The 17,213-nt window shown below is 49.4% G+C and overlaps 1 protein-coding gene across 2 annotated transcripts in view; it reads left to right on the forward strand.

The window, feature by feature from the left end:
- LOC309524336 (carboxyl-terminal PDZ ligand of neuronal nitric oxide synthase protein-like) overlaps positions 1 to 17,213 on the forward strand; it is a 50,839-nt gene that overhangs the window by 10,351 nt on the left and 23,275 nt on the right. The window contains exons 2-3 of one of the 2 annotated variants that reach the window (XM_082208916.1): positions 3,188 to 3,259; positions 8,265 to 8,326. Coding sequence is in view for 1 of the 2 variants with exons in the window: in XM_082208915.1 (XP_082065041.1) it covers positions 3,188 to 3,259 (72 nt within the window). In the remaining variant the exon portion in view is untranslated. The remainder of the gene's footprint in view (positions 1 to 3,187; positions 3,260 to 8,264; positions 8,327 to 17,213) is intronic. The other variant, XM_082208915.1, reaches the window with a different exon arrangement.

A 17,213-nucleotide genomic window follows, 5' to 3' on the forward strand; every position in this document is an offset into this window, starting at 1 on the left:
GTCTATTTCTGAAATTCCTTTGAAGTAAAACAGCTGCTTTGAGATCTTGTATAGAATGTCCTGGGAGATTGAAGTGTTCTCCTACTGGTTTCTCTGTTTTGTGATTCTTGATGTCAGATTTATGTCCGTTTATTCTTTGGCGTAAGGTGTGGCCTGTTTGTCCAATATAGAGAACTGCAAATCAGTTATTTCCTCCGGCGGGTACCAATTCCAGGCCGGCTGAGCTTGGCAAGAGGTGGGATTCTGTCGGCTTGGCTTATCTTTCGAGGAGCAGCATAATGCCAGGAAACGGAGGGTGAGGAAATGCAGGCCAGAACTTTGTTTTTGCAACTCATTTCCACCGCAGGGTCAAGGGTGTTATGACATCCCCAGGATAGGCACACATCAACTGATGTGGAACACCCGTAGGGTTACTCAACAGACCAGAAGGCTGCAATCTAGCTGTCGCAGTGCAAACACAGAGCTCTGTCCCAGCCAGAGTGCTTGCAAATTTTAATGCCAGGCACCCAATCTGTGCATACTTGTGTAGGCTTAGGCCCCAGGCTTTCTGAAGGACCGTATCTTCCCATGTGAACCTGTCCAGATTCTGAGATCTTCAGGGGAAACCCTTTTCACAGCCCCACAGCCTTGGTGAGGACACAGGAGAGGGTCTGCTTGGTGGTGGCTACTCCCAGACTCTGGTACTCCCTCCCTAGAGAGGCAAGCCTGGCTCGCTCCTTGTCTTTTTCCCAGCAGCTGAATGTGTTTAATTCCCACATGCCCTTGAGAACTGACTTTTTGAAAAAGGAAAAGGCTTTGAAATTACGCTGTGCTTCTTTTTTAAACTGTATTTTAATACATTGGTTTTTAATATTCCTTTAGTTCTATAACAGCCGTACCTTGGAAGTCGAACGGAACCCGTTCTGGAAGTCTGTTTGACTTTCAAAACGTTCGAAAACCAAAGCACGGCTTTTGATTGGCTGCAGGAAGCTCCCACAGCCAATCAGAAGCCCCGTCGGACGCTCAGCTTCCAAAAATAGTTCGCAAACAGGAACAGTCACTTCCAGGATTGTGACGTTCGGGAGCCAAAACGTTCGGGAACTAAGCTATTCGACTTCCAAGGTCCAACTGTATAGTATTTGTTGTTGTTCAGTCGTTTAGTTGTGTCCGACTCTTTGTGACCCCATGGACCAGAGTACGCCAGGCACTCCTGTCTTCCACTGCCTCCCGCAGTTTGGTCAAACTCATGCTGGTAGCTTCAAGAACACTGTCCAACCATCTCGTCCTCTGTCGCCCCCTTCTCCTTGTGCCTTCCATCTTTCCCAACATCAGGGTCTTTTCCAGGGAGTCTTCTCTTCTCGTGAGGTGGCCAAAGTCTTGGAGCCTCAGCTTCAGGATCTGTCCTTCCAGTGAGCACTCAGGGCTGATTTCCTTCAGAATGGAGAGGCTTGATCTTCTTGCAGTCCATGGGACTCTCAAGAGTCTCCTCCAGCACCATAGTATTTAGTTACTCTATTTATGTTTTTAGTCTGTGTCTGGGGTGTTAGGGGAGGGGCAGTACCTCTGGTGGGGGCATGTTGTGCTCCTTCTCAGGTAGTTCATGCCCCCTTTGGTCCCCACTCTGCTCTCAGCTCTCGCCTGTGGCTCCTAGAAGCTGCCGGCATGTGACAGCAGCCACAGTCCTGAGAACGACTTCAAGTGGCCGTCTGCATCAGGTGAGGGTAGCCAATAGGTCACAAACCCTCAGTGAGTTTGGGACTCTGTGTGCGAAGACAGGCTCTGAAAGATTGAGCAGACCTCATACCTACGGGACCTCCTCTCCTGGTATGTCCCGCGGAGGACCTTACGGTCTGCAAACAAAAACATCTTGAAGGACCTGGGCCACAGGGAGGTTAGGCTGGCCTCAACCAGAGCCAGGGCCTTTTCGGCTGTGGCCCCGATCTGGTGGAACGCTCTGTCACAAGAGACTAGGGCCCTGCGGGACTTGACATCTTTCCACAGGGCCTGCAAGACAGAGCTGTTCCACCAGGCCTTTTGTCAGGGCACAATCTGACCCCCTCCTTTGGTAATCCTCGTAGAACTCTAGCCCAATGGTTGCCATTAATTTGATTCTGAATTGATTTTAGAATGAATTGATTTTGGAATGTATTTCAATTAATTGATTGTGATTTTATGCAAATTGTGTTACTTTTACTGCTGTTAGCTGCTCTGAGCCCGGCTTCGGCTGGGGAGCGCGGGATATAAATAAAAAATTATTATTATTATTATTATTATTATTATTAAGAGTGGGTCCAACAGTCAAGAAGGTGGTATCTGCACATGCTGTAGAGGGAAGTGAGGGGCAGGTGGGGCCAATCCACCTGGGAAGGTAGCCCACCTGGGAGAAGGAAAGCTCTGGTCCCAAACCTTGTAGGATAACTTCAAGAAAAGAAAAAACTCAGGAGCAAATCTTACACAAATCCAGAGTGGCGTCCCTAAGGCTGTTGGATGGCACCTTGCACTCCACCTTCCATCCAACTCCTGCAGCCAAGTGGGTGCCAAACGTATTGCTCTGCTTTCCTTTGGAAAGAGGGGTCTTGTAGTCTGGTCAGCCCAGGACCTTCAGACACACTGCCCTCCTCCACAGGGGAAGCTCACTTTGGTGCTGCTAACACAGTGGTTGGACTTCACCTCCAAAGGGGCACTCCATTGTCTCTCGAGACAGATGGATGCCAACAAAGCCTTTGTATTTTATTTGTGCTGCTTTGATTTGCGTAAGCTGCCTTGAGTCCCAGTCTCTTAAAAAGATGGGCTATAATAATAATAATAATACGGTGGCACCCCGGGTTACAGACGCTCCAGGTTAAACGTGCTTCAGGTTTCAGACTCTGCTAACCCAGAAATAGTACCTCGGATTAAGAGGTTTGCTTCAGGATGAGAACAGAAATTGTGCAGCAGCAGCAGCAGCAGCAGCGGGAGGCCCCGTTAGCTAAAGTGGTGCTTCAGGTTAAGAACAGTTTCAGGTTAAGAACGGACCTCCAGAACGAATTAAGTACTTAACATGAGGTACCACTGTAGGAGTAGTAAGAAATAAGTGTGTGAATGCACAGAGCCCTTGCAGATACCGATGAGAATGGGGCAGATGTGCACAGCACCAAGCTTTGGAACAGGGGCAAATTGTTCCAAAAGTCTTTAACGAATCACTCCTGGCTTTGCTCTCTCCCTTCAGTACATTGGCAGTCTGGACGTGCCAAGACCCAACAGCCGCGTGGAGATAGTGGCCGCGATGAGGAGGATCCGGGTGAGTCATTGCGTGCGTCTTCCTTCCTTCCTTCCTTCCTTCCTTCCTTCCTTCCTTCCTTCCTTCCTTCCTCCTTTCCCCTCCCCAACCTGCAGATATCTTCTGCGTACATTGAGCCGCTCAATGATGCAATCAGAGAAATGTTCTCTTCCCCCCGTGCCTTGTTCTCCGCTACCTCCGAAAGAAAAAAGCACTCTGCCCTTGCCTTCCTTTCCCCAGGAGGCATTCAACCAGAAGGCTGGCTGGACTCCACTTCACATACGCCCCCGCCACCCCCACAAATGGCTGAGCCCACGGATGAGCTGCGTTTCCTCCTGGAACAGAAGCCCAGATTCTCTCAAGTAGCTAAGACGGCCTTCTGGGAATGAATGACTGCAGCTTAGGAGCTGTCTTCTGCAGAGTCTGTGGGGGGCACACATGGCAGCGCTAGACCAGGTGGTGCCTCTGTCCACTTCTGGGCTCTACTGTCAGTTTCTATTTCTCTCTCTTTCTCCTCTCCCGCGGCCCCCCCGCCCCCCCACTTTGCCTGACTTGAGGCAAGACTGACTCCTTCTTGTCAGTTCTGAGAAGGAGAGCGAGGCCAAAGTATCTCTTTTCATAGACTTGTAGAACTGTAGAGCTGGAAGAGATCTCCAAGGGTCCTCTATTCCGGCCCCCCTGCAGGGCAGGATCACAGTGCAGGAATCCCTGGCAGGTGACCCTCCAACCTCTACTTCAAAACCTCCAGCAGAGTCAAGTCCACCACCGTCTATAGCTAAGGTGCTCTGGAACTAGCATGGTAACGTGTGTTGAATTTTGCAGCTTCCAGCTTCCAAAAATGGGAGCTGCTAAAAAAAGTTGTGACATGACTTGGGAATTCAAAACATATTGTACAGTCATACCTCATGTTACGTTCTTTCAGGTTATGTCCCTGGGCGACCCGGAGGTACCAGAAAGGGTTACTTCCAGGTTTCGCCACTCGCGCATGTGCAGATGCGCAAAATAATGTTGCGCGCATGCACAGAAGCGGTGAATCGCAACCAGCGCGTACGCAGGCACGCTGCTGCGAGTTGCGCTCTTTTCATGTTGCGAATGGGCCTCCGGAACGGCTCCCGTTCGCAGCCAGAGGTACCACTATATATTAAGAAGTTAGCATAATTTAGTTTTGCTTGATGAGTTAACAAAATTTAAAAAAACCTGACTTTTCTATTGTTTTTGTGGAATTTCTGGGTGTGCAGACCCAGGTGCTTCTGGGCCAGTTCTGCAAAAACAGGAAGTGGGCCAAGTTTTCTTGGGGGACACAGAAGAGGCGCACAGCAGAAGCTGTCATATGCACCCCCCCCCATTGCCACAAATTCCTGTTTTCAAAGAAGGGAGGTGGGGGGTGGGATTTAGATCCCTGGGTTTTACTGGGACCCTCGTCTCTCCCCCCACCTCTGACCACTTGCCACATGAGCTGCTCGGAGTTGTATTGCATCAGCACCTGGAGGACTGCAGGTCCATCCCCCCCCCCCAGAACCAGTCCAGCTGCCCCCCCCCCCCCAGGGCCTGTGTTTTTGCACCCGCTTCCACCCATGAAGCCCCACATCCAGTCTCCAACTTGGGAGGCTGTTTGGGAAAGCCTTGGCAGAGCTCGCTGGGTGGACCAGTGATGCTCTGAGGTGGCCATCTCACCCCTCTGTTCACACACCAGGGTGTGCCCTTGGCAGCTTGGGCTGGGCACTTGGCTTGGCATACCAAGGGCACCAGGACCAACATTGGGCGCCCCCTTCTCTAAGGGTTGCAAAGCTGGGAGGGGCCCCCTGGCTGGCTGCTACCAGTCAGAGGAGATACTGAGCGCTGGGTAGATGTGTGGATCTGGCAGACAACAGGCCCCTCTGCCCATACGCACCCACCCAGGGTCTCTGGGCGTTTTGCGGTGGGTCCTAGGAAAAACCCTCACCCACCACCACCATTGCAATTCACACCAAAATCCTGTTGCTTTCTCTGCTTCCACCCCGCTGTGCCAGCCAAAAGGCCCTCCAATCCTGTTTTCCAACAGCTGCCTGCACTCAGGTGCCTTGCAGGGGTTCTCCCTTAGGCTGCCCCCCTCCCTGTCGCCCTGTGGGCTCTGTAGGCTGGCATCCGCTAATCCCCTAATCAGCTGTGCTGAGTGGCTTTATGAAGCATCCTCCTTGTGTTCTGGGCCAGCTATTCCGCCCTCCCCCCCCTCTTTCCCCTCCCCTTTTATAAAAAGGCTTCCGAGATTTAATAAGGAGGAAGGCATTCCTTGTGTTCGCATTTCCCAGCTGGGGCTCGGCGTGCGCGCCTTGCTTGTGACAGTTAATTGGCAGTTAGAAAGGGGTTGGGGGTGGAGAGGCCAGGCAGCGGCGTCAGTGGAGGAAAGGGGGACGGGACCTATGCGCTCCTAAGCAAAGCCAAATCTACGTGACAAATCCTAAAGCAGTTTCAAGCATGCCAAAGGTCTATAAAATTGTGTGTGGCATGGAGAAAGAGGAAATGGCACCTCCCTCTCTCCGTCCGTCCGTCCGTCAGAACTTGGCACCCAGTGAAGCTAAATGATAATAATAATAATAATAATAATAATAATAATAATAATAATAATAATAATAATAATATATTTATACCCAGCCCTTCCCGGTTCAAAAACCGGGCTCAGGGCGGCTAACAACAAATTCAAAACACTTTAAAACACTTAATTATAAAAGCAGCATAAAAACATGAATAACAATAAAAAATAAAAAATCAGTTAGATAATCCTCAGGGCTAGCTGGCTGAATTGGTCCTACTTGGGCCAGCGAGGAGGCCAGGAGAGAATTAGCTGTGGGGTCTCAGAGCAGGTGATCTTCCTAAAAGGGGAGGGGGAGGGAAGAGAAGGGAAATAATGATGGAAGATTCAGCTTCCAACATAAAAGGGAGTGCTTCTTTGCACAATGTGTAGTTAACCTGTGGAACTCCCGCCCACAGGAGGCACATTCATGGAGGAGAGGACTGTCCATGGCTCCCAGTTATGATGTCCACAGTTGGAGACAGCAATGTTCAGGCCTAGACAGAGCCAGGAGAGGAGCTGGGTAGACTTGCCCTGCGTCTCAGAGGACTAAGCTGGCCAGGGCTCTCCGCCAGACATACATTGTCATGCCAAGATGGCCCCATGCCTCCCAGCTGACTTGGGAACTCCTGCCCTGGGCCTCAGAGAAGCTCTGCACAGGTCTGGCTATGCTTCTGAAACCACAGAAAGGGAGAAGGCTCTCATGCTTGGTTCTGCTTGCAGGTTTCATCCAGGCACCTGGAGGCCTGACCCAGCAGCGTCCTCTTATGTTCTGCACCAGGCTCCTGATCAAGACACCTGGAGGGATGGGAGCTGTAGTTTTCTGAAGGGGGTGGGGGTGCTTGCAAGGAGGGTGAGAAAGTTTTCCGAATCCTGTGCTAAACTGCAGTCTTCGGGGTCCTAGTGAGGAAGTCTGCAATAAGAGCTGAGCATTTTAGGAACCTTCTCCAGCCAAATATGAAATGTCATAGGATCGGACTGACACTTTTAAAACGGTTTGCAAAAGGGATAAAACAATGCAAATATCACTGAGAAAAATTAACAACAATAATTTAAGACCTTTTGGAAGTTAAAATAATGATGGACTAAAAGGAGATTAAAGCTCGCACCAACTTTCTAAACTTCTGGGTTGGCATGTCTGAACAAAAATGCTTTTAGCAGGCACTAAAAGGAATATAGTAAAGGCTCCTGACATCAGGTAGAGAGTTCCAAAATTACAGGTGCTGCCACCCTACGAGATTGAGTTCCCACAAATGCCAGAACGGGTATGATGTGGCCAGTCCCACAGATCAAAGCAGGCAAGTGGACATATATGGGGCAGTTAACAACAAACAAAGGCAAAATATTTGCACACTGACTCTCGGCAGTTTTAGGGCATCCCTTTCTCACAAAGCTGCTGGATGCGAGATTTGGCTTCAGTGTTTCAGGGCTTTACTTTGAAGCCATGCTGGTAAAGTTTTCCATAGCACAGCTGTCCCCCTTGCCTCCTACCTGCTGCTCAGGGTGGGTGGGGAACCCAAAATGAGTGGTGGGAGCCCTCTGTTCTTTTGAGAGCTCCTGGATCCACCCAGAGACACAGCCATGCGCCCCCCCCCCCCAGGCTGGTTTATTGGCAAGAGGTGTTCTTTAACAAACAGAGAGAAAGCTCAGCCCTTGGAGCAGAATGTAAATTTGGTGGATGTAAATTTGGTGCTTGCTGGGTTGGCTTGACGTTAAGGCTAAGCTAAGCCTGCATTTAAATGTGTGTGTGGGGGGGGGGTTTCTGCGTTAAAAATTGCCAGCCTTTCTTCTGGATTATTAGTAGCCTCCTGGAGCCACCGACTTTTTCTGCGACTGACTGAGCTATAGCTAATCCTCCCTCCTCCCCAGCCAATTCCCCCAGCTTTGACAGTGACAGCGGATGTCATTATTCTTGCCGCTTGAATATTAAGTGGGGCGGCGATTGATGCGCTCGTTGGCAGGCGCATCCTGGCCCCCATTACATTCTGGTTCTTTGTAGCCTATGCTTGCTTTCAGAGCCTGGGGGTGGTTTAGGAAAGGGCCTCACCCTGAGACCAGCTGCTGGTCTATCTAGCCCAATGCTGTCCATAATTGGTGTGAGGGAAGCTGCAGACCTCCAGGCGTGGCTGGACTACAACTCCCATCCTCCCTGGTTGTTGGCCGCACTTGCTGGGGCTGATGGAAGTTGTAGTCCAGTAACTTCTGGAGGGCCAAGGGTTAACCCCCCCCGGGGGTCTGGTCTGCACTGACTGGCAGCCTCCTCCTTCCAGGGCCCTAGGCCAGCCCTACCTAGAGATTAGTTTTATTTTAGGGGGAGGTTATTTGTTTGGTTTTGTTTTGTTATGCATTTTGCATTCTCATTCTATATGCTTATGTTGTGAACCAAACCTGTGATCTTCGGATGAAGGGCTTTATGCAAATTTAATTAATGATGGTGATGATTATGATGATAATAAATATCTAACCTTTATCTCCCAGGAGCTCAAAGTGGAGTACATGGTTCTTCTCCCCACTGAACCCCCACAACAGCAACCCTCAAGGTAGGTTACGCTGAGTGGCCCAAGGTCAGCCCACGAGAGCTTTGTGGCTGAGCGGGGATTCGAACCCTGGACTCTCCCGCCTGCTTATCTGATGCTGCAACCACTACACCACGCTGGTGCTCTGCTACTGGGGATTGAACTTGCAACCTTCTGCATGCAAAGTGGATGATCTAGCGTTGAGATACGACTCTTCTTATGCCACTCACAGCGTTAAATGGAACAGGTTGCATGCCTCCTTTCTCTCCATGGCAAGGTAATTCGTTCAGGCTTTGCCTCTGGAGGTGCAGTGTCAGAGCAAGGCCAAAGCAAGCTCAGATTGCCTTGCTAGGACCTGGGAGGCCAGGGTTCAAATCCTCACCTATCAGGCTATTGCCTCTCAGCATGACTTACCTCGCAGGGTTGTTGTGAGAGGCTAACATGGGAAGAGGGAGAGCCAGGCATGCCACCCTGGAGGAAAAGGTGAGATAGACATGCAAAATACAAATCTATTAACCCACTGAGAACCCAGGTTAATACAAGGGAAGCAGAGAGGCAAGCTGGCACTGAAACCATAAATCACATTTTCAGAATAAGTAAATAAACCAAACACAGGGTTGAAAGTCAGAAGGCAGCGGAGCCAACGATGGAGCCATATTCCTACCAGCAATCCATCGGTCAGGAGCCTTGCTTTAAAAGAGAGGATTTAACCTGGCGCCTGAATGCTACAATTGAAGACACTTATTTGGGGGTGCCACCAGCGAAAAGGCCCTACCCCTTGGCATGTGCGTTTGGGGTTGGGAAGTTCCTGAAGAACTGCCTCAGAAGAAGGTTTTTAAGGCCACCTATAGGGCTGCCATTTCCCTGCCTGTTTTATCCTTTGCAAACAACCCTCCGAGGTAGGCTTGTCCGAGAGAGAGGCCTCCAGTTCTTTCAGCCTGGCATGTAACTGCTGCACCGGTGGTGAGGAACATCTGTGGCACTCCAGATGTTGTCAGGATCCCAGCACCCATCAGCCCCAGCCACCTGGAGGTCTATGCCCCGCATCCGCTTCACTACGCTTCCCTGCCTCTCAGTGTGGGCTAATTAAAGTTGGGAGGTTGACGGATCAAGCCTCTGCCTTTGAGCTGATGGAAACATTTAAGAATTGATTGAGTCAAAGTTAAATGGGGACAGTACAAAACCTCAGCAAAGTTTCCTTGTTCAGAGCCATCAAGGATAGGCAGAGAGGTGAAAATGAAAAGACAGGCCTGTCTAGACCAAGCAAAGCGCCGTATTTTTCGCTCCATAAAATGCACCTAGTTTTTAGAGGAGGAAAACAAGAAAAAAAATATTCTGAATGAAACCATGGAAGAATGATTTTTGTGGTTCATGCCGTGGCCACAGACATGATATGTGATTTGAATCATAGAATCATAGAGTTGGAAGAGACCACAAGGGCCATGGAGTCCAACCCCCTGCCAAGCAGGAAACACCATCAGAGCACTCCTGACATATGGTTGTCAAGCCTCTGCTTAAAGACCTCCAAAGAAGGAGACTCCACCACACTCCTTGGCAGCAAATTCCACTGTCGAACAGCTCTTACTGTCGGGAAGTTCTTCCTAATGTTTAGGTGGAATCTTCTTTCTTGTAGATGGTGAGTTTGGGCTAGCCCAATGCAAAAATCCTGAGGATCCACGTGGATCTGTGCTTTGTAACCATGTTTTTGCGCCATTGTGGCCCCACGAAACTGGATGCGTGGGGGGGTGTGCAGGCTGTAGCCATGGACAAGCTATGTGATCTGATGGTCAATTTGGGGTGACCCAATGTAAAAATCCTGAGGATCCATGGGCTTTTACCTCCCCCCTCCCAGGCAGCCTCCTTTGTTGCTAGTGTCCCTTATCTCGCTCCCGATCGCTTGCTGATCAGCTGCTTTGTTTCAACACCCCCTTCCCTCTTTCAAAAAAAAAAAGAAGAAAAGAAAGCATGATCTGCTTTTCGCCCCTGGGCAATTCGGCTCCAGGAACCACGCATTCGCTTCATAAGATGCACAGACATTTCCCTTTAATTTTTAGAAAGAAAAAAGTACGTCTTATGGAGCGAAAAGTAATAGCTCCATAGCACTGCTGTGTTCTGCCTTGGTCAGCCCACAACTGGAGTCCTGTGTCCGGTTCTGGGCGCCACAATTTAAGAAGGATGTTGACAAGCTGGAAGGTGTGTGGAGGAGAACAACCAGGATGATCAAGGGTCTGGAAACCAGGCCTTTTGAGGAGTGGTTGAGGGAGTTGGGTCTGTTTAGCCTGGAAAAGAGGAGACTGAGAAGCGATGTGGTAGCCACCTTCAAATAAAGGCAATTACCAATTTAGCAACTTAGTGCTGTAACCCTGAATGCGTCCCTGCTCAGTAACTCTTTTGGAGAAGGGTGTGCTTCTGTAGCAAACAAAGGTCCTGCTCTGCTAAGCCCAGCAGTTTTGGTTACCATTGCAGCTGACCACCACCCCTCCTCTTTTGTCTTCTGGGTGACATTCCCAGGCTGGTGGGGCTCCTGGTGCTATTGGTTGCAAACCCTGTAAAGACAAGCTGCAGTCCTGAAGAGGAGGGTGAAAGCTCTGAAAGTCATGGATTCAGTACAGGCAGTGGGCTAAACTGATCCTTCGGGAGCAGCTATGAACCGTAGATCTCAGCCACGGGAAACTGGCTCCGTAACACACACTGAGCAAGTTCCTAGCCCTTATAGGTGAGAATAGGCATTTTATAGGGAAGCTTTTAATGTTTAACAGACCATGTATTTTAATACTTTGTTGGAAGCCACCCAGGGTGGCTGGGGAGACCCATCCAGATGGGTGGGGTATAAATAATAAATTATAATAATAATTATTATTATTATGCAAAAAAAATCTGAAGCCAGTTGAAGAGAAGCTGAGAAAGGTTTAGCATAACCAAGGGGGTGGATTCAGTGCCCTGAAAAATCTCCCATCTCCCCCACTCAGTGACTAGAAAATTAAGGTAAATTACACTCCTACTGTTTGCCTCCAAGTCTGCTTTAGCTTGCAGAGTTTGTGGCACAGCAAGGACGAAAAGAGCAGAGATACCGTCCTTTGGCCTCCTTGCTCTGATGCCTCAAAATTAATCTGTTCTCCTCTCCTGCGCCTTAATTGTTAATAGAGAGGCAGGCGTGACTTTTCCCCAGAAGGGTCATTATTCTATGGGTAAGTCAGCTCCAGAGCCAGTCGAAAGTTGCATGCAAGAGCATGCCAGCTGTGCATGTGTGCACCTCCCACCCACCACCCTGGGGGGACTGGTTTTGCCGCAGGCTTTCTGTTGGAAACCACACAAGGCTCTCCCAGGGACACCCTCTCTAAATGTGGATTTGCACGATGCCATCAATGTGAAGTCGGTGGAGAATTCATATTTTGTTCCCCCCTAAAGAACCCTACTGGGATTCTGTCCCTTTGGGGGAATGGTCAGGAGATGCCAGGGCTGTCATAAGCATATCTGGCGCTGTGGTGCAAAGATCCCTTTGGCGCACACACACACACCCTTTCCCAGAGTTTCAGCCTTTTTTTAGGGCTGGAGGAGGTGGGTAGCTCGTTCGGTGTTCCCCAGACTCTCGCCTGGCGCCCTCCAGAACTTGGCGCCCTGGCGCCCTGCGCCACTAGCCTCTATGGGTAAGGCGGGCCTTGGAGGTGCATTGCAATAATACAACTGCAGGCCTCATTCACAGGCAGCTTCACGTGCTGATTGCATTGGGCACCTTTTTGCAGTATTGCAGCAGCTGCCCTGCAAGCCAGGAGCAACCCCCCCCCCCGAAATAAGCCGTCAGGTTTCAAAATGTTTAAGAGCCTCTTTGGTGCTTCAGCAGCACGCTCCATTGTCTCTTGAGACAGATCGACGCCAGCAAAGAGCATAAGAAGAGCTTGCTTCTACTTTATAGGTTATCTTTCAAGAAGTGGCTGTTTTCTGTAGTTTGTGCAAGGTGCTGAGAGTTGTTAGGAGACCCACCCCTATTCCCCTCCTAGAACTACAGTTCCCAGAGTGGTTTAACACACGGGTGATGGAGCCAGCTTGTTTTCTCCTGCTCTGGGAGGTAGCACCCAAACCAGTGGATTCAAATTTCAAGCAAGGAGATTGAGATTAAACCTATAGCACAATATTCCGTACTCACCAAATGCCACAATAGGAACCGCCCCCCCCCACCCCCAAATTAGGACCTGACGGCAACATAGTCTGAAGGCATAGGCTCTTTCTCAGTGCCTGGAAATCAGTAGCCTATTTCCTCTAAATGTGGAGGGATGCCTCACTCTGCGTCAGTGAGTTCCATAGGCACTGCACCCAATTGGCTTTGAGAGACTGCCCTGAGTTCCAGAACAACGGGAGAGAGAGAAAACCCCCTCTCTCTATCTGCACTCCGTCAGCGACCCACCTGGCAGGACTGTAAGGAAGACACATACGGAAGAATGAGGACTATATGCAAGTTATCTTTGGACTATCTGGGTATACTACTTTGCAGTGGAGAGAGGGCTTTGCATAGGCAGGGCTCTTTAAAAATAATAATTATTATGTGCCAAGATAACCTGAGCTCAGTTCATGATTATGCAAATCATGAAGATTTGCATGCATTTTACATAATTCTACATTTCATCATGCAGAATGAGGAGCCCTCACCCCTGGCCTGCCGCAAGCGTTGCTTAGCCCCTCTCCATTTCCATCCTTATCTCTGCAAGGGCAAAAAAAATGGCCTTTTTTATTAGCAATAGTAGAATAGAATAGAAAGCTAAAGCCGCGATGTATCCCCTTGGGGTCGCTCCAATATATGGTGGCCGCCATCGCTGTGGCCATCTCCTCCTGTCAGAGTGATGGTCACTCTGTTAGCTGAGAAGAAAATGCCGCAGTTATGAGATCACGTTCCAGGGATGATTGATAGCAGATGGGCTGATGGATCAGCCTGCAAAACATGTAATCTCTAAGCAATGGTGACCTTTTAATGCCATGCTCAGAATTGCTGGAACTGGATTCCCAAGAGCCGTGTGGGTGGGTGGGGGGGCGTGCCTGCTGCTGGCGCAGTCTCTGCAAGCTTGTGTGAATGCTGATTTGGGTTAGCCAAGGAGGGGTCAAGGAGCTAAACTAAACATGATGGATAGACCTCATTTGGAGACACGGCTGCTTTGGGGACATGGCTGTCCGTGGGGAGGGGAGGGGGCACAGATAAGCCATATCTTTAATTTTTAATTTTAATTTTAAAGAGTAAAGGATATAATACGAGCCCTTCTGGATCAAGCCAGAGGCCTACCTACTGCAGCATTTTGTTGAACAGATGCCTGTTGGAATCCTGTTCGCAGGACCCAAGTGCAAGAGCCATGTTTATTGATTTTACTTATTTCATAAAATTTATACACCACTTGGTTGTAAAAAAACACCACCACCAAAAAACCAAAAAAAGAATAAAGCAATTATCAGTAAAAACAGCCAACGCTTATTTAAAACGTTAAAAAAAGTAGTACGCACAATAAATTAAAAACAGATTAAAACATACACCAGCGTTCTATATATCTGGGTAAAGGTAAAGGGACCCCTGACCATTAGGTCCAGTCATGGCCGACTCTGGGGTTGCGGCGCTCATCTCGCTTCATTGGCCGAGGGAGCCAGCGTACAGCTTCCGGGTCATGTGGCCAGCATGACTAAGCCACTTCTGGCAAACCAGAGCAGTGCATGGAAACGGCATTTACCTTCCCGCCGGAGCGGTACCTATTTATCTACTTGCACTTGACGTGCTTTCGAACTGCTAGGTTGGCAGGAGCAGGGACCGAGCAACGGGAGCTCACCCCGTCGCAGGGATTCGAACCGCCAACCTTCTGATCAGCAAATCCTAGACTCTGTGGTTTAACCCACAGCGCCACCCGTGTCCCTACATGTCTGGGTAGGGTTGCCTAAATGAAAATGGCCTTAGCAGGTGCCGGCAACAATACAGTGTTCTGACAAAGCATTGTGGATCTGATATCATTATGTGTAGGATCACACCAAGATTCTTGGGTGGCAGGTGTTAACCACTGTGCACACAGTGCAAAAAAGCACTGTGGATGCAGTCAGCGCATGAAGATTGGCTTTGTGCAGTATCTGGTCAACGCAGTGATGGAATCATAGAGTCAGGAAGAACCTTAGGGACCATCTTCTCCAGCCCCTGCTTAGGGCAGGGCAGACAATTGCAGGAACGTAAGCATCCCTGGCAGAAAGCTGCCTGGCCTCTGCCTAAGTACCTCCGGCAAAGGAAGCAGGTTGTTGCAGTGGTGAACACCTCCTACCATAACGAAGTCTCTGCTGATGTTTAGCCAAAATCTGCCTTGTCTTGCCCTGCAGGGCAACATTGACAGCACCCAAGCAGAATACGCAGATCCTCCTCTCTTGGGGCACTTTCGAATGTCACCACTCCTGTGTGGGTGTTTTTGGAGGAGATCTCCTGGAAGAGTGCCGTGTGTGGCTGAGCATGATGTTCCTTTGTATCTGCCCAGCAACCTATAACTTTCCATTAAAAGGCCGCTGTCTCCAAACCGTCTCAATTTTTATTTTATTTCCTACCTGCCCTTTATCTGATGCCTGGAAGGAAATGGTGGGAACCTCAGCAGGCTGCTGAAAATAATACCAGCTGGCCTTTGCTAATTCATATTATTATATCATTGACAAGCTGTAAGGTGTGCAGAGGAGGGTGACCAGGATGATCAAGGGCCTGAAAAGTAAGCCTTAGGAGGAAGGGCTGAGGGAACTGGGAATGTTTAGCCTAGAAAAGAAGAGACTGAGAGAAGATTTGATAACCAGCTTCAAATATCTCAAGGTTCGTCTCATGGAAGATGGAGCAAGCTTGTTTTCTCCTGCTGCAGAGGGTAGGACTCGAACCCATGGTTTCAAGGTACAAAAAAGGAGATTCTGACAAAACATCAGGAAGAACTTTCTGACAGTAAGAGCTGTTTGACAGTGGAACGGTCTCCTTTGGGAGGTTGTGGACTTTCCTTCCTTGGAGGTTTTTAAGCAGAGGTCGGATGGCCACCAGTCAGGGATGCTTTAGCTGAGATTCCTACATTTCAGGGGGTTGGACTAGATGACCCTTGGGATCACTTCCAGCACTATGATTTTGACTCCTTGGCATGCTGGTTTGATTTTTTTAAACTGCCCCTGTTCTGATGTTGCCTGTGCTCCCCTTCTGAGCTGGAGCCTGGAGCCAGCTAGTGCTGTACTGACAGATGAACACAGGCGTGGCCAGTCACGAAATGCACCCCCCGGGGAGGTGGCCAAGTCCTGGGATGGGGGGCAGGCTGTGCATTCCTGCACGAGGGGCGTGGGGCGCGCTGGCTGCTTCAGGAATGGTCTGTGTCATTATGCCATCTGGGCCCCGGCTTGTGCCAGCACAGAGAGCGATTCAAACAAGGCATCCTGGCGCCAGGAGGTGAGCGTGGGAGCCGGAAAACGGAGGCTTTTTTCTCAAGAGCAACACCATCCTCCGCTCGCAGAGAAGCTCGTTTCGGAAGGCTGGCCTGGCTCCGCGCTCCTTTGCTTCCAAGAAGGGGTGAGGAGCCAAAGATTCTTCCAAACCCTTGTGGGGACCACCCCCTGGGAAAAGCCTAGCTGCGCTGTCCAGACATCTGCCCCCCACCGCACCCTCCAAGCCCCACTACCTTAAAGCAGGCTGCTTCAGCTTGCTGCATGGTGGGGCCATGCATTCCAGCCCCCGACCCCACGCTTCGCTTTCCTCCTCCAAACGTCCTGCCTTCCATCTCTGCTTCTCTTCGGGGAGTCCTTTCTGTGAAGACTGGCTCAAGGGATTTTTGTTCTTTTCCCATGCTAAGTGAATGAATCGCTCCCCACCTCTCTCTGGCTTGGAAATCCATGCAGCCCCGAAATAGCTCCTTTGCAATGAAGAGGAGAGGGAGGTCGGGGGTGTGGGTGTGTGTGGAGATGCATTATTTAGTATCCAGGATGCGCTTGGCGCCTTCTCTGCCCACACAAGACGGCAGCATTAGGGATTCTCCTTGTGTCTGCAGTGCCTCTGCAGAAACGCCTCTTGACTGCAAAAGGGAGGCCTGAGCTCATTAAACTCCCCACTCCCCCCGCCAAATAATTCTGATGAGGCTCCATCCATCACGCTCTTCTGCAAGCACATTTCATTCTGCAAGTGGGACATGACTGATGCTTGTGAAATCATGCGCAGCCCTAAGAAGTGTGTACAGGGGAGGTGTTCACCTTCTGGCATCCTATTTTAGCTCAGGGTGGGAAGTGAATGAAATTCACTTTTCACCAGATGCACATGTTTCATGTGCCGATGGACTCCGCTGCCATGTTGAGGGTGTTTTCTGGCATATATTAAGACGCAAGCGCATGGCTGGCAAGCTCCCACCGCATCATACTTCATTTGGTACTGATTTGGTAAATACAGCTATCCACTACTGCAAGGCCTTGTTGTTCCTGCAAGAACAGCCATCCTGTTTTCTTGTCTCACTTCAGATAAAACTCATTCGGGTTCAAATGTCATATCCAGCCATGTACTCTGGATCTATAATAGCAAGTCGCCACCTGATTCTTTGTTTTGCTTCGTTGCAAAATATTTAAACCACTTATTAAAGGGGTTTTTTTTCTAAATAAAAACTTCAACAGCAACAACGAAAGATCAGCAGGGTGGAATCTACACATGTTAAAATGCTTTTAAAAAAAATTGTTTTGAAAAATGCATTGAATCTGCTATAGCTCACAGTCGTCATCTAGTGTCACAATTGTATATTGCACTTTGCAACACATTCAAAATGTTATACTTGCAGCTGTATATCTGAGTCCCAGGTAAATTCAGAGCAGATAATATTTTATGCATGCATTTATTTATTAAATTTGTATACCACCCTTCATCTGTGGATCCCAGGGCAGTTAGGGGCACAAAAATACAAGATAAAAA

This window comes from Podarcis vaucheri (genome assembly GCF_965113315.1).
Source record: "Podarcis vaucheri genome assembly, chromosome: Z".
Lineage (NCBI taxonomy): Eukaryota > Metazoa > Chordata > Lepidosauria > Squamata > Lacertidae > Podarcis > Podarcis vaucheri.